The sequence below is a fragment of the Zophobas morio genome, unplaced genomic scaffold, assembly GCF_036711695.1.
Source record: "Zophobas morio isolate AGI-343-1 ecotype UQ-CSIRO unplaced genomic scaffold, CSIRO_AGI_Zmor_V1 ptg000011l, whole genome shotgun sequence".
Taxonomy (NCBI): domain Eukaryota; kingdom Metazoa; phylum Arthropoda; class Insecta; order Coleoptera; family Tenebrionidae; genus Zophobas; species Zophobas morio.
In genome coordinates this window covers 7,701,974-7,725,626 of record NW_026972116.1, presented here as the reverse complement: position 1 = coordinate 7,725,626, position 23,653 = coordinate 7,701,974, and the positions used below count along the sequence as shown (strand labels likewise).

The window sequence follows — 23,653 nt, the reverse complement described above, 5'->3', positions numbered from 1 at the left end:
TTCGTGCAAAATGTTGTGAACCCGTTCAGTTGAGATGCCCACAATCTCAGCTATCTCACGTATCTTGATTCGGAGATCTCCCATCACGATACCATGGACTTTTTCAATAACTTCTTTGGTGGCAACTTCCACTGGGCGTCCAGAAGGCGATGTATCTTCGGTACATGTGCGACCACGTTTGAATTTTTGTATCCAAAAATAAATGGTTTTGAAGGCCGGTGCAGAGTCCCCGTGAACTTCTTCCAGTTTCGCTTTAATCTGCGCGGTCGTCCACTTCTTCAAATAAAAATGTTTAATCACGGTACGAAACTTGTTTTTTGGATTTTTTTTTTCTAACTCAAAAAGTGATCTCTTCAAATGCTTATAAAATGATAACGGAACGTAGAATCTGCACGAAATTTTAGCAGGTGCTGTCTTAAGAATGACATTTGTCAGCAATAATGACAATTAGTCAATTGTTGCATGGCCTCGTATCAATTTATAATAATAATAAATCTTTATTTCCTGCGATATTTACACCCAGTTACAGGAAATATTGACAAATAATTGATTAATAGAGTGAGAGTGAATACATAAAGATAACAAAATAATTATAATATTGATTACAAACCAAAAAACCCTAAAAAAGAAAAAAAAACTAAAAATAAACCTATTTAACGGAAATGGTTTTTAATACAATTTGTATGAATTTAATACAGTCACTATAAATATCACAATAGGCGGCAATATCATTGAATAATTCGCACATTAATGCAATAGGCGATCTTACTAATACGTTGGTTCTGCTTGATTCACAATAGAATAATTTACTTTGTCTAGTATTAATCCCTGGAATTAAAAAATTGAGTTGTTCTAAAAGTGACGGACAGTCTATTTTATTATTTATAAGATGTATTAAAAATTTTATTATTATTATAATTCTCCTTAAGTGGAGAGGTAAAAAGTTAAATCTTGAGAGTAAAGCAGAATGTTCATAGCCTCTTGCTGGGTAAGTACCATCAAGTAGAAAGCATAGAAATTTAAAAAAAACACGTTGGACGTGTTTAATATGTTGAATGTGAATCTGATATATTGGGAACCAAATTAAAGCTCCGTATTCAAGTTGTGATCGCACTAGAGAAAACAATAGAGGACACAAGGTTCGTGTATAAGTAAAATCTCGGCAATTTCTGTAGATAAATCCATAAGTTCTAAAACTTTTAGGTACCATCTCATGAATGTGCTCTATAAACTGAAGTTTAGTATCAAAGAGTATACCTAGATCTTTAATCCTTTCAGTTCTATTTATCAAACTGTTGTCGATTCGATAGGGAAAAATGATGTTCTCCTTTTTTCTAGAGTGGGTCATAGTAAAGCATTTATCTTTGTTTAACGATAAGATAATCTATTTTTGGAAGCCCAGTCGCATACTGAGCATATATTTTATTGTATTTGTTGACAGTCCAATGTTGAGGCAATTTTTAAATACAATTTAAGATCGTCTGCAAAAAATAATTTCTGACATGAAATAACGTCTCCAAGATCATCTATAAAAAGTAGGAAAAGCAGGTTAGAGCCTTGCGGAACACCAGAGGCGGGCTTGATAATATTCGATTTGTAATTGCGATATTTGACATATTGTTCACGATTAAATAAGTATGATTGAAATAGTAATTTACGCAACTAGTTCGGGATAGCCTGCTTCCCGCATGAACGCTTGTTTGAGGCACGACCGAAGGGAGTGCCGCATTTGCGTGAATGCGGGAAGCAGGCTCACGAACGTGTTGTGTACAATATTTTTTGCTACGAATAAACCTTTAAACTGAAGAGATTAACTGTGAGTTATTTATAAACAACGCCATTGACAGCGCCGTCAACACGTCACAATGTTGACACTACCCGAGTATTTTAAGGTTACCATGGCAACGGGAAGTTAAATGCACGTGTGCGGGAAGTTCGACCTCCCGCACTCTGGTGAATGCGCGAAAGCTATCAAAAAAGGTCATGAGTGCAAAAAAGTTTTTACTTCCTCTTGTCTTGTTAAAGCTCGTTTACTGTCGTCTGAACTAACTCGGTAAATTAGCCTTTACACGCACCCTGCCTGTAAAGCGTTACCGTGGCAGCTTTACAGGCACCTTGCCTGTAAAACGTTGTCATGACAGCACCGGAATCAAACACACATTCGCTGCGTCGGCCTTTTTCTTAATCTCACTAATACTGTGCTAATACTAACGTTAAAATCACCTTCAAACTCTTCATCTTCATCGAATTCCACAATTAACAGAGCTCAGAAACAAAATTAAACTATTTAAATTATTAATCGAATTTACAAATTGACAGCCCCGTTATTTTCAAACAATTCAATTTTCCATAGTTACCGGAGCAAACTATGAAAAATGACTATAATTTCTATGACTATAATTTGAAGTAAAATTTCTAGAGATGCCAAAGTTGTTCATTTTCAGGATTTTCAGCAAGAGGAAGTAAAACGTTGTACGCGGCTCGCTTGCAACTAGCCTTTACTGGGGCTCACCGGATTACAGAGCTCGCTCCTACGTCGCTCGCCCTGCAAACATTCCGGCTCGCCCGTAAAGCTTGCCACGTAAATAACTATAAAAGGCCTGAAAATCCAAATCTTTTTAATTTGTCGAGTAGTATAAAGTGATCAATTTGATCAAACGCTTTCTGAAAGTCAAAATGAATAGTATCTACTTGCTGAGGATTATTATCAATTGTTTTTAACATATTTTAATTTCTTTTTGTGAAATATTATTGATATTCACTAGTAGCGATGGATTGATTTCATAGTCGTTGGCAGTTGTATTGGGATTAGAATTTGTGTAGACTCCATTAAAATAATTTACGAAACCGTCAACAATTGTATTCGGAGAGTTGAGTTCTTCGTTATTATATTTCATTAAGCCGGGGATTCACGAATGGCCTTTTTTGTTGTTAATATACTCCCAAAACTTTTTTGGATCTATATGCAGTTTATCCTCCATATTTGATATATAATTTTGTATGCATTCTTAATCATCCTTTTTAGTTGAGATCGATGGTATTTAAAAATATTGTAATTATGTGTAGATTTATGCTTTATGTACTTGCGATGAGCTAAAGATTTATTACGAATACAATTTAGGATTTCAGAGTTAAACCAAGGAGGATAATATTTATGATGATAAGTTTTGAAATGATATTTGGGGATAGTACACTCAAAAATTTCATAAATCGTATTATAAAGTAATTCGCAAGCAGTATTGACATCAGATATATCATCAACAAAAGACCAATCAATTTTCGAGAGGAGATCATACATTAATGGATAGTTCGCTTTTTTGAAGTTGAAAGATTTATTAGACTGTGAGTTCATATAAAATTCTTTAAACAGTTTATCAGTTAAGAAGAATTTGACAATAAGCGCTGGATGAAGAGGATCTTCTTTTACAACCGGATCTTTAGATTTTGTGACACTACATTGCAAATTAGAAAAAACCAAGTCTAGAAGCCTACCCATACTATTACTTACATTATTGTGCTGTGAAATATTATAGAATTCTTTAAAAATATTTAACACTAAGTTTGAATTACTTTTAAGATTAAGGCTAAAATCAGGCGTATTAAAGTCGCCCAGAATTATTAATTTTTCATTCTGTATAAAATCTAGATTTATGAATGTTTCAAAAAATAACTCAAATTCTGCTAGAGTAATTGATGGTGGTATATATAAAACAAAGATTAGTAGTTTTTGACTAAATTTACCGGTGATTTTAACACCTACAATATCTACAATGGGAACCAGGCTTGTAATGGACAAAAGATCTAACTTCGTAGAGTTGTACTGATTACCTACTGACTGCTAAAAGTACGCCACCACCTTTGGACAAACCAAGTTCGGCTAAATTACGGTCATGACGATGTACAACAAAATTATTTGAGAAAAGTTCATTTTCAAAAATATCTGGCTTTAACCAAATTTCAGAAACAGCTATAAAATCAAAATAATTGGATGATACAGAATTAAAAAATTCAACACATTTAGAACATAAACTTCTAACATTCTGATAATAGCACTGTAAGAATTTACCATCATAACTGAGTGAGCAAGCTAGTTTAAAATCGCTATTTTTATAATTAATTATTTTATACATTAATATATTTAATTTTTAAATTTGCTTCACCACGACTAATTCTATCTGTCAGTTCTTGCTTCACAGATTTATAATTCGCAATCTGTTTAGGCGTTTTGTCATAATTCACTGAAATATTTTTGTAGAGATCTATATTGCGTAGATTTTGAAATTTTCTGACAATCTATATGAGCGTTGGATTAGGATTTAAGAGTAATTCTGATAGGCCTTGAACGTAGATTTAAGAGATTGCGTCTACCGATTCTATGGATATTCAATTCATTAGGTTGAACTAGTAAATTTAGTTGTTCAAGGATCTGATGAATGAATAAGCGATCTTGTTCAATTTGCTCGTCAATCGACACATCAGCCTTTTCGGCACTGCCAAAAATAATTATGTTTTTAGCCCGTTTATGTCTTTCATTAACCTCCTGAATGATGAATTATTTGATAGAAAGTAGTTTGTTAGATACCGTAACTTTGTCTCTGAGCCATTTTGTTCCGCATCTGGTGTGCCACAAGGGTCCAGTCTGGGACCATTGCTGTTTTTGTTATATGGTAACGATGTGGTTAATTCGTTTTCCTGTCAGAAATTACTACTCGCTGACGATCTTAAGTTGTTCCAGTTAGTAAGTGAGCCTGGAGATTGTGATATTTTACAAGAAAATTTAAATGCACTAACTGCACGGAGCGAATCAAATCGACTATTTCTAAATAAAAGCAAGTGTTTTGTTGTGAGATACAGTAGAAAAGAGAACATTACTATTTAGTAATGTACTAGGTACTCAATTGAGGAAACTCACCTGGCCAGATTGGATACAGTGAAAGATCTAGGTGTCACTTTTGACAATAAATTTACTTTTAGGAATCATATTACTGAATCTGTTGTGCAAGCCTATAAAATGTTCGGGTTTATCTATAGGAGTTGTTCCGGCTTTACTAATACACGCATTGCTCTCCCTGTACTATTCTCTAATACGCTCTCGGTTAGAGTACGCAGTTATAATATGGTGTCCGATTTATTCTATATATACGAATTTATTAGAGTCCTTACAGCGAAAATTTTTAAAATACAATTGAATCTATCTTGCTCGAGGATCTAACCATAATGCCTTATTGAACAGGTTTAGTTGTAACCTACTTAGCACTAGACGAATCGTCTTTTGTGTCAAGTTTCTTTATAATATTATCAATAACAAAATAGACTATCCATATTTATTAGGTACCCAGATTATACCATAGAAATACTCTTACTTTTTATTATGGATTCTATAGAACCAATATTATGACTAGGTTACCAATAATTCTTATGTGTATAAACGTTAACTTAATTTGTAACCAATGCTATATTAGTGATCATAGTTTCGATAACATTTCTAAATCATTAATAACTTATTTGGAGAATAAATAACGTTTTGCTTTTTGTATAGTTGATAGGTGTGAACTCTATGTTATGTTTATTTATTTATCTACAATCACATTATAATAGGAGTTTTTTCCACACTTATGAAACATATAAAGTATCACTTTATCCACTAGTGGAATAATCCAATTTCTTCATTCCACTAGTGGAATAATGAAAAATACAATCTTAAATCATAGTTATTTATTTATTATTTATTAATATTAACATTAATATTTATATTAATAGACATTTCCTTTTTTGTTTCATCGTTTCCATTAATAACAAGCTTGTAGTTTTCATCAGTTTCAGAACGCATAGTGCTTGTCTGTAGAAACAATGGATGTCTCCTCTTGTAAGGAACGACTAGTACCAGGGGTACCTTGGATCTTACTCGCGATATCAAGCTTATTAGATATAGAACCATCAATATAACTTTCTGCTACAGCGGAGCTTCTCCACCCACCATGTCGTTTTATTGTTATGAGGTCAGCACCTTTATTAGCCAGTAAACTTGTCGAAGTGCGCCTCATGCAATGGCCGCTATAAGCTTCTGCGCTTGCGAAATTCAAAAATGAAGCAACTCTTGAAGGAACTTTCGACAAAGTGTTGATTTCAACAGGTTGTGAAGTACATTTTTGATTAGTGTATCGTAAAAAGAATCTGTCATTTGATAACTTCTTTGGACGTAAGGACATGTATTTTCTACACATCTCCACAGAATTGATAGAGAATCCTTCTTCTATAATGGTGAATTTTCGTAAAATGCCGGTTTTGGTATCTGGTATAGAAATAAGCAAATATGCGCCCCTGTCTTCTACATCACTGATTTTCAAATTTGTCTGTTCACAGCACCAGACACCCCCATTATTAGTGCAACCTAAAATATTTCAAGGTTTATTGTGTACAATGTCTAAAAGGTTAAGAGATATTATCTTAATCATCAAATATTTTTCATCGCAAGCCCTTGTCAAAAATTTTTCCACGTGTGCTCTTTCCAATACCGCAGCTTTCTTCGTCTGTAATCTGCGTTCGATCTATGATGATTGTTTTCACTACCTTGCTGTATACCTATTTAATACACTATTGTTAGTGTCCAAATTCCCGGCCGTGGACAACAAACAATTTGGGTTCGACAGTGACGCGACTGCACAGATGTGTAACGATGTTAGCAGTTTTCACGAAATAAGTGACGAGAAACGAAGCCCCCTGAATTTGGCGAATAATTCGACTACAGAAATTAAAGGCATAGGTCCAGGGAAATACCCAAAGGTGCGAAGAAAGCAGTTTCGCTCGCAAACGCGGCACTTGTCCTAGATTTGCGAACAAATCTGCTGTCCATAGGCAAAATAACCGACAAGTTATTTTCAAGAGGAATGAGGTAGAAGTTGTGGACAAAAATGGCAGCGTGGTATTAAATGCAGTGTCGTGCCCAAATAGTTTTGACCGCGGCCGAGCTTTTGGACACTAACAAAATTATTTATTTGGGTGTAGGCCCATTTCCTTGGAAATGGAAGAGCTAAACTGCATGTAGGGGAAGAGGTAATAATTAAACATATATAACATTTTTATACGTATATTAAAAGAAAGCATAATAAGCATGTCAAAAGAATAATCGAGTAAATGTGCAAATAATCAACAGAAAAATAAAACATAAAATAAATTCACACACATAACACGAAAAAACAAAACAACATGCAAAACATTCTTCTAAAGCGCTACGCAATTATATTCCACTAATAAAACTCTTAAAATCTATGAACATAACCCACATTTTTAATTAATAAACTTAATCCTAGAAAAATCAGCATGCAAAAGACTAAAAATTAATTCGGTAAATCCATAATTAAATGCGATACCTTCTAAACAACATTAATATTACGAGCATGATAAATAACCAAAAAAATAAACTATTAACTACTTAATGGTATCATTACTTAATTATTTAAATAAATTGCGATTGGGCATTTATATATATATATATTAATTAAATCATGAGAACAACTAAAATAACGGGTAAAAATCATGCACTTAAATCTACGACAACTTATGAATATAAACATGTAAAAAGAGAGATAAATAAGTTTTCACATACATCGATTAGCTAAATATGCCGAGCACAACAATCGTTCACGAGAAAAATTGATGGTTACAGGACAGGTAGGTACATGTGAAAATAAACAGTCATAATTTATACATGCAGTTAAACATTGGGACGTTAGTATCATAAATGCGCTAAAACACAATGAGACGATTAAAATAAAGTATAATGTGAGAAAGATAGCAATATAATATATACTATAGCAAAATAATCAGAGAACGGAGTCATATTTAAACGGCAAAAATTCAATATAAAATAATCGACTGCAAGAAATTTAGATTAATAGGTTTCAATTCGGGAACTTCCCAAAAACGTACATAAAATATTCATGTCGCAAGCAAAGAATTAAATCGGCAAATTTAAAGAGATATTGGAATAATTATTATAAAAGCAAATGGTAAAAATCAGAAAAATCCTCTCCAAAACGCATATAAAATATTTATGTCGCAAGCAAAAGAGTTAAATCGGCAATTTACAGAAATTTGGAATAATTATCATAAAAGCAAACGGTAATTTATCGAAAAATCCTCCCCAATAATCAAGAACCGACGCAAGGCTAAACGTGCCACCTACAAACGGGAACATATGGAAGCACTAAAGATTACTTTCGGTGCCGGTGCTAACTGTTCACACCCAACGTAACGGAGAAAACGCATAAATTAAACGCTACACATGTACGATTCGAACTCGAGAACACATGACGAAAAAACGGAAAGCAAGATAAATTAAGAATGACTAAAAGGTAGACTTACACAGCTGCAGCATTGAGAATTTTTCTATCTTCCTCTCGGGCTCAGCAAATTCTTCTAAGTTCGGATTTCTTCAAAATTCAGCAAAAATTAATAAAAATTCTCGACACCGGTTTGGACAGAGCCTTCGGCGGCAACTGGAAACTTCTCTTTTTACCGTTTTCGGCGCTACTGCTTATATAGGGATTTTTACTCATTATTCTTGTCTCCCGTGACTTTAGTGGACTATATTTCTTCATGATTAGTGTATTACTCGGTACGGGATTTTAGGTTTTATTTCGTTGTTATATAGGGTTTAGCTTTTAATTATGGTTCCGCGGCTGGCGTTTTTTATTGGTTAGTGTGTCGTATATTTTCGGGTTTTTTCAACTTGCGTCATGCTTTTCATGTCGTCATCGCTACATGTGGTTAGCTTGTTGTAGCTATTTTTAAAGAGGGCGGTTTTTTCTGAGGTTGTTTATGTGTCTGGGTTTCGTTTGCAGCTGTTTTAGTTTGGATACAATTTTATATGAAAGTAATTGCGATTGGCGATGTTTCTGGCGTATTATTTTGTACAAGTTATTTGCAATGTCTGGCAAGCGCAATGTTATTCGCAATTTGCGAATACGCGAATTTTGTTCCTGCATTTGGGGATTGATAGTTGATTTTGTTTATCTATTTGAATGGTACTATATGCCGATTAGAACATGCGTGTTAATTAATTAAGATTTGCAAATTTTCGAGTTATGTTTTGAGGGTTTGTTATTAGTCTTTTTAGTTACAATTTTCTCGTGAACGAATTTAGTGACGGCTCGTCACAGCAGATAAAAGCAGAGATACCTTATATACTACTTGCGTGAACCCAAAGACAATACGTCGGCGATTACAGTTCATTCGCGACGCAATGTTCATTCGCATAATTGGACGCACAGGTGGAGTGGTCCATGAGAGGAAAATAATCGACAGCCAGGACCGAGTGATCACAGTAACGATTTGATGAAAGAAAACGACGGAGAAGCCCCAAAAAGCATTGAAAGCGAAGGTGAATAGGAACTCCCAAGTATATTTCGACAAAAACTCTTGTGCGGAGTCTGTCTCAGGCGTCTATTAACTTCCACTAATTTTTATGAGGGTTTAACCATCCACTGTTGTAAACTTGTCGACCTCTGTCTTGAGTAATACCGATGGCAGGAAAATTTTCATTACGGTCTATCTCGACAAACTCCCTCCCAGCCATCTCGACTGCGGCAAGTTTACAAGGGTCTTTACTTAAGCCCTCATAAAAATTTGTGAAAGTCAATAGACGCCCGAGGCAGACTCTGCACAAGAGTTCTGGTCAAAGTATACAAATACCTTCGAATGCTAGGCTAAGGGTCGTGATAGGCTCTGTCCCGAATAATGAGACCCGGAACAAGGGAAGACTCAAAACAGTTATAACGGTGTACCGTTTTGTTTCCAAAATTAGTTATGGTTTGTTAAGGAACTGTGCGATTAGTGTGCAAGAACTGTTTTGTTTCTAAAAGTAGTTTTGGACGAGCTTTTAGTGACTCGAGGGGAAGTAGTGGAAATGCATGGCATAGTTAGAGTCACGGTGTGCGCTGTTATGTGAAGAGGCAGACCGTCGCTTTGTCTGGTGGTATCTGTCAAGGAGGAAGATGGCGCCTCGAATCGTACCAAATTCAAACACTCACCTACCGCTCTATGTCCCGACTTTCCGAGCAAACGCTGATTTCACTGCGAGAATGCTGACGTCTCCGCTCCCGACATAACTTCTCGACATCCGTCAGGATACGACCAACGACCGTACGACCCAGACCGACACACCCCGATGACTCTCCAACACGACGAACACGTCTACCAAGACGAGACTCTTCTCTTATTTTTACAGTTCTCCCAGAACTTCAAACTTTGCAAAAACCAAGACGATAACCCAAAACACCACATTTTCAAATTATCAAAAAAACATGCAAATTCAGAGATGTTGCACTTACCTCTTATTTTTACAACACATACTACGATCAAACACTATGGTGCAACGACTGATTAGAGTAATAACTCTCAGATAGATATCTGCTCCTTTTGTCTAGTTGTAAGCTACAGTTCCTGTTTTTTCAAAAGAGATGGTTTTACGAACAGGTCAAATTTGTTTATCGAATACAAACTTTTTAATAAATTACACAAGTTTCCTTTTTTTCAGATCTTAGTAACACTGATAATAACAATAATAATCAAAACAGTAGACGTAAAAAGTAAAATACATAATACATTGTCGTAAGGCAACATTGGCAAGGAATTCAAAACCAGTTAATTTAGATCAATATAAAAAATTTATGTTAAAAGAATTTCTTTATAAATTAGTACTCTATCAGCGTTACATGTAACAAAATAAATAACATTTCGATATAAACTAGATTATATGTAAGTTGAATGGCGGAGCTATTATCTGTCTTTTCAATACTACAAGATCCGTCATTTCCAGTTCCATACAAACATTTACAGACCCTATTCTGACATTTAACATTTTCATATAATTTCTTTTCATACAAACATTCTGCATCTTCTTCGCAGGGTTCTCCTGGTAATTTCGTCTTTACACATCGAAGAGAATAACTATGAAAACCCGTTTCACATCCACATTTGCGATCATTGCAAATGCTTTCTATTAAATATTTTGAACACTGTCCATCAAAGTCGCACGGTTCATCAAACTGTGTGGCAGCTACGATAAGAAAAGTAATAATAACTACAGAAACAAAAACTTTCTTCTACGTTAAAGTTACTATTTGTGTAACAGGTTTTGGTTTTTAAATATGTCTATAATTTACCTTTAACACAAGTAGATTCATTTCTTGACTCCGTGTATGCTGTATTACATACACATTTTCCAGAACATTTAGTATTAAGAGTTGTGACAATACATTCTTCGTCGGTAACGCAAGGTTCACCAAGTTTTCTACTGTTGAGACATTTAGTTCCGTCTGCTGAAGGTCGTTGTTTTAGACCACATGTACAACGGCCATCTGTACAGGAACCAAGACCTCCATCTGGTGTGCCATTTTCTAGGTAGCAGTTCCCATCTCCTATACATATTTCACCAATTTCTATTGAAAAATAGAATATATAATTAAATTAATATTTATTGATATGTAACGTTTCAATTTTGTTGAAGAGATAAACGTTCCAATTGTTTTGTTTCATCCCTTCTTTAAAAAAAAGGGTTGTTTTATTGGGGATGCAATATTTTACGTGCCGACATCTAAGACATCATGGTTGCCTATGGGGAGTGTCAAACGACGTCGTGGCACTGCTAATGCGCTGGTACTCCCACCCCGCGAAAAAGAATATTCGAGAGAGTATCGACCTGATAGGGGAAGAGAGAGGTTCTCGTGAGGCGTTTTTGGCGAAGATCCTGGAAGAAGGAAGTGCTAGGACGTAGCCGAAGAGGAGAAAAGAAGTTTTCGAGAAGATTTTGGTGGAGTTTCTGAAGGAAGGAAGTGGAAGGACGAAGAGGAAGTACTCAAGATAGAGATTTTTATCGTTTTGTTCGAAGCAAGAGGTTTAGTTGAGCCGTTTTCGTATCGTCCACCACAGAAAAGAGGAATTTTATCGTTCGTTTTTTTATCACCGCACCCAAGTGAAGAGTTCCTGGAAGAACCAAGCTTATCGTGATGCCGTTGCAGTGAGTAGCTTATTGTCGTCCCTGTTGTTCCCTTGAAGAGACCATATCGAACCGACGACTTTGATTTTCGCTGTTGTTCCTGCGGAGCCGCCGCTAACCTTGAAGTTTTTCTTCGGATCCAGAGGTCTGTGACGCCGCTGTTTCTTTATCAATCCCAATCCAGACGAAGAGGAGCTGCTGATAACTACGGTTACGAGCTAAGTCCACTCTAACGCCTTATAGTTCTAATTTTCCATTTAGTAGCCCGGTCACAGCTATCTTTATCGAAATTCTTGGAAGTTTTTTTGTATTTTAATTTATCATATCGCAAGATAGTTTGTACGAGGACACATGAATACATTTCATTTTCTGATATATTACGTTAAAATATTTCAGTGATAGTCCCTTCTGGACGTTAATGGTATTTTTTTTTGTGAAATATTAGAAGAATTTCATTTAATCAACACTTGTCAATTTTATTATCCGTTGAATATATTTTTAGTTTTTTTTTCCTGTGTTTTCTTGTGGCTTGATTCTTCTCGACTGTTTACTCGACGTAGCGGAGTAAACTACCCCAACAGGAAGCTACGTGGCGCCCAATACAAAAAAAATAATAAGAACTCTCCGAACCGCGACCCGCCCCGGCTAAAGAGCTGCCGTTCGCTGTAAAACCCTCCGAAAGAGGGTTATACAAAATTGACGCACGAACGTGGGGCCAGACTGAATTTTTTTGAGTTTCGGTGGGCAAGCTTAAGTCACCTAGAGAAGAACCAAACCACAAGGAATTTTATCGAGATATTTTTATCATTGGGTATTTACAATTTCGATTGCGCATAATAGGAAATAGGAGTGATATTTTTTTGTTTTCTTATACTTGTTTCATCGAGTTGTTTCCCTTGTTTCGACTTTTTGAATTATTTTCTTTGAATCATGGAGGGTGTGATGAAACCCATCCACCTATTAAAGGAGGAACTTAATTATGAATTAAGGATCCGTGGCATTGTATCGGAGAGGAAAGAGGCTAGTCAAAAACGTAAAATTTTGCACCGCATGATGACGCAAGACGCGGATAGAGCCCTTACATTTATCGACCCTTTATATGCGTTCGAAACAGAAAGAATTGCGATCGACAGAACTCTCGAGTCAATTAAAAATAATGTAGATGAGTTTGAGGGCCCGAAATCGGATTCAGCTTTCTTACGTATTGTTTCTCGTCTCATTCATATAACTAATCGAGTACGGCGCATGCCTATTCCGGAAGAAAACCCGGAAGAAGTAGCAACTTTTAAAAATGAGTCCTTAGCCACGTGCGTAGAATTAGAAGCCATAGTATATGATAAGGTCGAAGGTCAGACCACTAATGAATTTGAATCGTCTTTCCTACGCCAAAGTAGTAATCCGCAGGATCTCTTAGTTTCAGTCGCGAAGAGTGCGATCGCCCAAGCCCAATCTAGGAAGATAGACATACATAAATGGGGATTAAAATTCGATGGCACCCCGAGCCAGTTAAATGCATTTTTAGAGCGAGCAAAAGAATTAGCCGCCGCTCGAGGGGTCAGCGAAGAAAATGTATTTCTTTCCGCGGTAGACTTATTTAGCGGGCATGCTCTCCTATGGTATCGGTCGATAAAAAATACAGTAAAGTCGTGGGAGGATGTAGTCACTGCACTTCGACGAGATTTCTTACCAAGTAATTATGACGACAAGTTATGGGAGGAAATTAAAAGCCGTACACAAGGTCGAGGTGAGCCGATACATATCTACATTGCTATTATGGAGTCGCTTTTCGGTAGACTCTCGCGCCCGGCACTTGAAAAAACCAAAATTAAGATTGTTAAGCACAACCTATTGCCCCATTACGCGAGTCATCTCGCTTTAATAGAATTTGACTCTGTAGCGAACTTAGCTATCGTGTGTAGGAAGTTAGATGAAGCTTCGGCCCAACAAAAAAAATACCAACCACCACCTGGTCCATCTAAATTTTTAGAATCTGATCTCGCGTATATTGACACAGCGTCCAGTTCTTCTCCATCCGTGAGGGAAATATCTTCGTCTGTTCCAAAAACCCGGTCAAAATCAAATTTAGTTTGCTGGAACTGTCAGAAACCAAACCACACCTTTTCTGAGTGCAGATTAACGCGAAAACGATTTTGTTTCCGTTGTGGAAAACCTGGCTGCACTGTGAAATCTTGTACGGTCTGTTCAAAAAACTAACTCACGAGGCGTGCGGAGCTGGTCGCCATGCGTCTCCTTTCACACAAATCAAGGCCTATAACGTATTCATTTTATCTAATGAACTTAAAGCACAACCGTTAAAATACACTTCTTCCACAGAATGGGATTCATGGCTGCGTAAAGTCCATAATTTTTGTACGTCTCGTTCTGTTCCTCGCTCTCTTACGTGTAGTTCCGAGTCGTTGCCAAAAATAACGCCCGTTTTCGTCGAGAAACCTTGTGATAACAGACCTTATCTCGAAGTATTAATCTTTGATTTTCCCGTAGTAGCCCTTCTAGATAGTGGTGCTAATTCTTCAGTCTTGGGTAGCGAAGGCATTCATCTGTTGCACACCTTTAATGTCAATATTCGTCCAACTTCGCAAGCTGAAGTGACTGTCGCAGATGGTACAAAACAAAAAATAATTGGTAAAGTTGAGTTGACTATCAAATTAAATGGGCAATGTCGGTCTCTCCCTATATTGGTAGTACCTACCTTATGTCATTCATTAATATTAGGCAGTGATTTCTGTAAAGAATTTGGCTTGGTTGTCAATTTTTCTAATAATTCTTGGTGTATTAGTAATCAGAGTGTCCAGAAGATCAATACACAAACTATCTCTTCTCCTACCGGTAGTTCTAAGAGTTGGCGACATGGTTTGGAATCATTATCAAATCTGTCTAGTGACGAAAAGTTGCAAGTTGAACGAGTCCTTGAACAATATAAAGAATTATCGCCAGAAGGATGTCTTGGAAGAACCAACAAGATCACACACCATATTGATACCGGTGACGCGAAACCTTTCCGCCAGAGACAATACCAAATGTCCCCGTTTATGTTGAAACATCTTAATCGCCTCCTTGACAACATGCTATCGCTTGGAGTAGTTGAACCATCCACCAGTAGTTGGTGCTCACCAGTGCTTCTCGTGAAAAAGAAATCAACCGGAGAATACCGATTTTGTTTCGATGGTCGTAAGTTAAATTCCGTCACTAAGTTCGATTCTTACCAACTCCCTAGAGTCGACCATATTTTGAATATGTTGCGTGACACCAAATATTTGTCATCCATTGATCTAAAACATGCGTTCTGGCAAATCCCCCTAACTCCCGAATCCAAAGAAAAAACAGCATTTTCAGTACCTGGTCGTGGCCTCTTTCAATTTACTGTTTTACCTTTTGGACTTTCGAACTCTGCTCAGTGCCAACAAAGGCTAATGGATTATATTTTAGGTCCAGAACTTGAGCCGAAAGTCTTTGTTTATCTTGACGACGTGATAATAACAGCTTCATCTTTTGAGGAACACCTTGAACTTTTACAAGTAGTTCATGATCGTTTGCATTCCGCAGGACTCACGATTAACATAGAAAAATGTCAGTTTTTTCGCGCTTCTCTAAATTATCTTGGATTTATGATAGACGCTCAAGGACTCAGAACTAGTCCAGAAAAAATAGAAGCAATCGTTAACTATCCTAGACCACGAAATACAACAGAAATTAAACGTTTCATGGGTATGTGTTCATGGTATCGACGGTTTGTTCCTTTATTTTCGTCTCTCATGGCACCCCTTAGCGATTTGATAAAACGCAAAGGCAAGAAGCAAGCCATTGAGTGGAATGACGCCGCAGAAGAAGCATTCCATAATATGAAAAATGCCCTCATTTCAGCACCCATTCTCACATCTCCAGATTTTTCTCGCCCTTTTGTGATACAGACAGATGCTAGTGAAACAGGTCTAGGTGGTGTGCTCACTCAAATTCAAGATGGTGACGAAAAAGTGATAGCGTTCGCCAGTAGGAGTCTGTCTCGCGCGGAGCGAAACTACAGTGTAACGGAAAGAGAATGTCTTGCCGTGATATTCGCCATTGACAAATTCAGGCCTTACATAGAGGGAACCCGTTTCAAGGTTATAACAGATCATTACTCTCTCCTTTGGTTGAACCGCATGAAAGAACCATCCGGCAAACTAGCTAGATGGGCAGTTAAATTGGCGCAGCACAACTTCGAATTGCTCCACCGGAAAGGGAAGCTTAACGTGGTTCCTGATGCTCTCTCGCGCGCCCCTATCGTCCCTCCACCATTAGTACTGAATGTAGATCTTTTAGGTGTAGATCTGAAGGACCTAGATCCTTGGTACGTAGAGCTACGTCAGAAGGTACAAAGCGATCCTGATAATTTTCCCAGTTATGCCATTAAGGATAATTACCTTTATCATTATCGTCCCTTAGACTTACGAGTTCCACAAACCAATATATCGCCTTGGAAACTTGTTGTACCGTCATCATGCCGGAAAAAAATTCTCGAGGCCAGCCATAACGTCCCTACTTCCGGTCATCTTGGTTTTTATAAGACCGTCCACAAAGTTTCTGAGTCTTACTATTGGCCAAAAATGAGGCGCGACGTTTATCTTCATATTAAAAAGTGTCCAGTGTGTCCTTCGCAAAAGATGCCAAATTACCTTAGGTTGGGTTTGATGGGTGCCCAGAGAAAAATCAAATTTCCTTGGCAATGTGTTTCTATTGACATAATGGGCCCTTATACACGTTCTCGTAAAGGAAACTCCTATCTAATTGTTGCCACCGACTATTTCAGTAAATTTGTTTTGATAAGGCCAGCACGTCAAGTAACCGCGAAAATCGTGGTGGACTTTTTGGAAAACGAAATCTTTTTGATGTTTGGTGTCCCCCAATATTTGATTTGCGATAACGGTACACAGTTTACTAGTAAACTTTTTAAAGATCTAGCCGCACAGTACAAAATTCAAAATATCTGGTACAACGCCCGGTACCATCCGCAAGCAAATCCGGTAGAGCGCGTAAACAGAACTATCGGAACGGCAATAAGATGTTTTATTAAAGATTCTCAAAAAGATTGGGATCTGCAAATACCTCGTATCGGTCATGCTTTAAGAACAGCAATCCACGAAGTCACGGGTTACAGTCCTAATTTTCTCAACTTCGGTAGGAAAGTGCCTGTTTCTGGAGAATATTACGATCATAAAGAAAATCCTAACGCAAATTTCGATCTCGACGTTGATGACGTAAAAACTTTTGCAGCTGAGCTTAACAAGTTACCGGACTTGTACCGAAAAGTCCAGGATAAACTGACGGCTAACTATAAAAAAAATGCTAGGATCTACAATTTGAGAAGGCGTCATCACCAATTTAAAGTCGGAGAGAAAGTTTGAAAGAGAAATTTTGTTCTTTCAAACGCCGCAAAAGATTTTACCGCTCATCTCGCTCCTAGGTACCTTCTATGTACGGTTCATAAGGTCCGGTCACCTTTAGTTTATGACCTAAAATATGAAAACGGCACCGACGCTGGCGCCTGGCATGTCAGTCAGTTGAAACCTTATTTCCAGTCGGGTTCTGATATTTCGAACATGTAAATCTTTATAGGTGGAAAGGCTTAAGCAACCCAATAGATTTTCCGCCATTCTTACTATTTTTCGATATTTATTTCTTTCTTTGTTCATTTTTCATTTTTTTGTTATTCCCCCAACGTTCTCATACACAATGACGCATATCAATATTAGCCCGGTAGTAACAACATGAGACTTAAAATGAATTTGACCCTATCTGATTTTGACTTTCACTCGAATTTGACCCACACCGATTATGTCCCTTTTTAGTAAGGCGTCTGGTACGCGCAGATACCGTCCTTGTTACTGCCATAGCGTCATTATGCTAACAAAAATTGACACCTCGCGTTATCAATTTTTTGTTGGCGAGGGGTAGTGTAACGTTTCAATTTTGTTGAAGAGATAAACGTTCCAATTGTTTTGTTTCATCCCTTCTTTAAAAAAAAGGGTTGTTTTATTGGGGATGCAATATTTTACGTGCCGACATCTAAGACATCATGGTTGCCTATGGGGAGTGTCAAACGACGTCGTGGCACTGCTAATGCGCTGGTACTCCCACCCCGCGAAAAAGAATATTCGAGAGAGTATCGACCTGATAGGGGAAGAGAGAGGTTCTCGTGAGGCGTTTTTGGCGAAGATCCTGGAAGAAGGAAGTGCTAGGACGTAGCCGAAGAGGAGAAAAGAAGTTTTCGAGAAGATTTTGGTGGAGTTTCTGAAGGAAGGAAGTGGAAGGACGAAGAGGAAGTACTCAAGATAGAGATTTTTATCGTTTTGTTCGAAGCAAGAGGTTTAGTTGAGCCGTTTTCGTATCGTCCACCACAGAAAAGAGGAATTTTATCGTTCGTTTTTTTATCACCGCACCCAAGTGAAGAGTTCCTGGAAGAACCAAGCTTATCGTGATGCCGTTGCAGTGAGTAGCTTATTGTCGTCCCTGTTGTTCCCTTGAAGAGACCATATCGAACCGACGACTTTGATTTTCGCTGTTGTTCCTGCGGAGCCGCCGCTAACCTTGAAGTTTTTCTTCGGATCCAGAGGTCTGTGACGCCGCTGTTTCTTTATCAATCCCAATCCAGACGAAGAGGAGCTGCTGATAACTACGGTTACGAGCTAAGTCCACTCTAACGCCTTATAGTTCTAATTTTCCATTTAGTAGCCCGGTCACAGCTATCTTTATCGAAATTCTTGGAAGTTTTTTTGTATTTTAATTTATCATATCGCAAGATAGTTTGTACGAGGACACATGAATACATTTCATTTTCTGATATATTACGTTAATATATTTCAGTGATAGTCCCTTCTGGACGTTAATGGTATTTTTTTTTGTGAAATATTAGAAGAATTTCATTTAATCAACACTTGTCAATTTTATTATCCGTTGAATATATTTTTAGTTTTTTTTTCCTGTGTTTTCTTGTGGCTTGATTCTTCTCGACTGTTTACTCGACGTAGCGGAGTAAACTACCCCAACAGGAAGCTACGTGGCGCCCAATACAAAAAAAATAATAAGAACTCTCCGAACCGCGACCCGCCCCGGCTAAAGAGCTGCCGTTCGCTGTAAAACCCTCCGAAAGAGGGTTATAGATAATACATTTTGACTAGAACAATATATACGTATAGAACAATTCAATATCTTATTGTCAAGAATTTCTGGTGAGGCCTTCTAAACATAATTGAGATCATTTTGTCATGCTTGTCTCCAACCTCTAGAAATTTTATTATTGTACAGCTCTAGCATCTTTTAGAACTCCTAGTAATTACGTTCCTATAAACACAGAAAATTCTTCTACTCGGATCCACAATCAAATTAGTTTTTCTTAACTGCAAACTCTTGTAAAATATTCACTTTTCTGGAATGTGTTTAATTCACAAGTTGTCCTTCAACGATAGTTTCTCGTTTCTACCGACACACAGCACCAACAATATTCTTATATACTTTCATTTCTAAAGGGGATCTTGTTGAATTACGTTCTTCTCCAGTAATCGATTTAATTCATGTACATATTTCTTATAGTTTCCAACTCTTCCTTCCGAAATCTTGATTGTACGATGCGTTTTATATTTACTTTCTTCTTGAAAATGGACGGTTCCGTGTTATCAAAATGGTCCAAATTAAAATTTCTGAAATTCTCTCATCAATAGATTCTTATTAGATTCTAATTTGTGGTTTTCGCAGCGAAAAACACAAATTTATATAATGTACAATTATAAAATAGCTTAGAAAGGTTCTGTCCTTCCCCCTTCTATGACCCATTGTGAACTATCCCAATTTACAAAAGTAATGCCCTTCTCAAGAGAATATTCTAGAACCTTCTCCAAACTTTGTCGATAATTTTATACGTAAATTAATGCAATGTAGCCGAACTTCTTTGTTACTTTCTTGTTACTTCTCATTCCGAACTGTTGTAGAAAGTCAATTTCTTTCTTTCTTCAATTTCACTTGCATACTAAAGTCAAAATATGCCTATCTCGTCTTCTTCGAAAATAGTTTTTCTACAAGTTTCTCTAACTCTGCTTTTTCTGTGGATCTATTTTATATTATAACAATTTATTGGAGGTAAAGGATTTCCTGTCAATTATGAACCTCTGACGTAAAAATCGGGATGTTATAATTTTGAAGCCTCTGTCTGTCTGTCTACTTTACTGTCTGGGATATCGTAGCTCCCAAACAGATGAACCGATTTTAATGCGTTTTTTTTTTGTTTGAAAGCTGATTTAATCGGGATGTTTCTTAGCTACGTAATTTCAAAATCATCAGCTCATAAAACAGTTAGTGTAAGAATCAACTCAATTCGTACGAAAGTGGGGATAGAGCGTCGACCGTCGCAGCAAATCTCAACCAAATACAGACTTTTTGAGGGTCACTGTTCTTGTGTTGGGGGTATTAACACTTGTTTTTATTCCTGATTATTGATAGACTATAGGGGCAATTCTGAATCAAACCTGTTAAATTTTAACATGTTTGATTCAGAATTGGCCCTTATATCCGTAAAGTGTTATTTCTTATTCTTTATAAAAATTGAACAGCAGCACGGCATATTTGACTCTTCTTGATAAATTAATACCTATTACAGCAGAAATTGCAAATTTTCAATTATGTAAGTAGTTCTAAAATATGTATATCCTATTCCTTATTCTATAAGTTTTTGTAGCGAAATTATTTCTTCTTGGGTGTTATTCGTCTGATTCATATCTGATCAACAATGAGAACATTTTGAGTTCTTAGATGTAACATCAATTATGCATTTATTATTATTGGGGTAAATTATGCACAATATAGCACCATCAGAAATACAGTTATACAGGGTGTTATTGAAAGGTACGTATAACAAAATGGACAGTTCTTCGCGAAGTCTAAGAAGTCGGAAAAACTTATTTTGTGTTGTCAAAATTATAAGGGGAAAATTAACCCTTATCCAACCTTTTTTGGCGCTATTGAAGGATAAATAGGTAACATTAATTTATTTTAGTAAATCCTAGTAACTGTAACAATAAAACTTTTGTCAAGACTAAATGTTGCTATAGAAACGAAAGATGATCTTTTTATCAGAGGCGTACAACGAATTTGGACATACATTTTAATAATTTTTATCTCTAAAAGGAGAACACTTTTACCTGAACCTTTTTTAACTTTTAGCACCCATCCCCATACTTCGAGACCAATTGCCGATTTAATTTTGTACGTACCTTTCAATAACAGGCTGTATTACAATAGGTACATATGTATATTTCATTTGGGTGTGGATAAAAACCTGTTGCTTTTGTTTATCGTCTAATAAAGTCAAATATATACTTACTAGCTTTATGTACACATTTTCCTTCATATGCGTGGGATGTATCATTACAAGTACATAATTTATATTTATCGCAAAAGGCCAAGTCTCCGGCAGTAATTTGGCACTGTATATCTTTTTCACAGGCCTCCCCTATTTTATGTGCTGCAAAAAAAATATATGAAAACATTAAATGCAAGGAAGGAGTTAGCCACTGTTACACAACAGGAGATTAAAAATATATAAAACAAACACATCTTAAAAATAAAAATTACTAATGATTTCATTTTGATTGATTATTATTTTAAGATTCTTATAAAAATACTTTTTTCCTACATTTCTTTGTTTACTTATTTCATAAAACTTTTTTTAATTTATTTTAGTTTCCGATTTTACACGTACTATAGACAATAATTAATAAGTCACCTTGTATGAATTCGTGTAACGTATAGATACAACAATATAATAATATTTAATGTTGTGTGGTTATGAAATATTAATGAATAATGACTGATTTTTTTTCCTACCTAGCAAGCATTCATAAAACGTCGCATTTCTAATTAATTCATATCCTTTTTCACATTTACACTTTCCATCTATCTCATCGTCGTTATCAAAACAGAAAGCATTAGGTTTGCAGTCTTTATCAGATCTACATGACGCATATGATTCTGAAACAAAAGTGTAACGTATAGAGAGGGGACGTAATTGGGAATGTATTTACAAAATAACTATAACAAAACGGTATAAGTGTCGTCTTGTAATTAGTTTAACTTACGTATTTTTTGCTCGCCGAGTTTCTGAGCATCTATATTCACTATTATTAGAACTATCAGAACGTATTCGATCAAAGACATTGTCGCAGTACTTTGTTACTATTGAGCTACACCTCCGAACCTACTACACAGATAAGATAAAAATAATTTCCTTTTGTGCAGTGTTTAAACTGATTGCACAATTAACAAACAAGTGATAATAAAGGGCACTAGTTGTTAGTACGATTATAAACTCACAAACACATGATATGTATATATGACATGTTTAACTTTGATGCAACTATACATCAGCGCAAGATGTGCCCACGTGCAGGTTCTTTTATTCGAAATGGTTCAGACCTCCTTATATAAGGGAGAAGAAAGAGCTGAAGAGGTTATCACTCCATTGCATAAAACCCACCACTGACGGGAAAAAAACAGCATTTGGGCAAGACTTCTGTCATTACGGATACTAAGACCAAATATACAAAAACGTTCCATTTATATCCAATAAAATTTTACAATGTCATTACGAGGGGTCGGCTAAGCTGTTCACCCACTGAGTGTCCCACCGGCTTGGGGTGCGCCGCTATTGTTCTACCAGAAGAAGGGTAGCTAAGAACCGCTCAGATTACTAGTCTTCTACTATACTTGTCCGATTTTAAAATTGCAATTTGTGGTGGGTATGAACCGCTGTGACGTTAACTGCCTTAAACTATCATAAAATTTTATTGTATACAAAAGGAACGTTGTCACTGTAATAATATGTATTGATTAGATTGATAAAAAACTTTTGAGATCTTAGAATTACAGCATACAAATTCGTCTGCTATTATTGTCCAATCTTACCCGCATCCCGAAGAATCTAGCGTAACTACCGATCATTTATCCGCGTATTATTATTATTGTTATTATTATTAATTAATGTTCAAGTCTTGCAACTATTGTATTTAATATAGTAGAAAGATAAGTATTTTTTTTATTTTTCAGCTCCATCTAAAAGCGACTATAAATCTTCAACATAAAATATACTTATCTCCTAGAAATATACAGGAACTCAAAAGTAATGTATATATATAACACCCTGTATACGCGGACTGAGAAATTTAGAAATGTGTAGGTATGTTAGATATGTTGTCTTATGCTAAGGAACTGATAATGTTTGTGTTTAATATTTCATCAGTTTTAGTTCAGAAAAAAGAATTCCAATAAATGGGATATGACAAAACACGCAGTAATGCATACATGTGTCTAATATGCCCATGCACATAATTCTAGCTGGGCGCCAATTTCGGCAACCAAGCGACTTTGAATAGTTTCCAGCACAATGAAAATAATGTTCTTGCCACATTATTTGGTTTATGAAAGTTTAGAGATATGATATCGCGAATTCGTCAGGATGTAAAGGTTGTAAACCATAATCAAACATCTTGCGCCTGATGTAATGTGTGTACAGATAGTTCAGGTGTCCCCCACCATTGATTTTGCATTTACATTGAACCGTATTTTTCAATAAAGGTTTGTTTAATAATTTTACGTCACGTCCTGTGATCA

The 23,653-nt window shown here is 36.3% G+C and overlaps 1 protein-coding gene across 1 annotated transcript; it reads right to left on the bottom strand.

Annotated features, from left to right (window-relative positions):
• Positions 1 to 10,667: 10,667 nt before the first annotated feature.
• Positions 10,668 to 22,257, bottom strand: LOC135126786 (prion-like-(Q/N-rich) domain-bearing protein 25). The gene is made up of 5 exons (XM_064052927.1): positions 22,123 to 22,257; positions 21,872 to 22,015; positions 21,369 to 21,509; positions 11,166 to 11,441; positions 10,668 to 11,059 (listed from the first exon to the last, which is right to left on the bottom strand). The coding sequence occupies exons 1-5, from the start codon at positions 22,199 to 22,201 to the stop codon at positions 10,695 to 10,697; spliced, it is 1,005 nt and encodes a 334-aa protein (XP_063908997.1). The 5' UTR covers positions 22,202 to 22,257; the 3' UTR covers positions 10,668 to 10,694.
• Positions 22,258 to 23,653: the final 1,396 nt, after the last annotated feature.

Coding starts and splice junctions, on each gene's coding strand:
- LOC135126786 (XM_064052927.1), bottom strand. CDS start 22,201: ATGTCTTTGATCGAATACGTTCTGATAGTTCTAATAATAGTGAATATA. Junction 21,510..21,871: donor GTTTTATGAATGCTTGCTAG/GTAGGAAAAAAA, acceptor TTTTTTTTGCAG/CACATAAAATAGGGGAGGCC. Junction 11,442..21,368: donor AAAATGTGTACATAAAGCTA/GTAAGTATATAT, acceptor ATTTTTCAATAG/AAATTGGTGAAATATGTATA.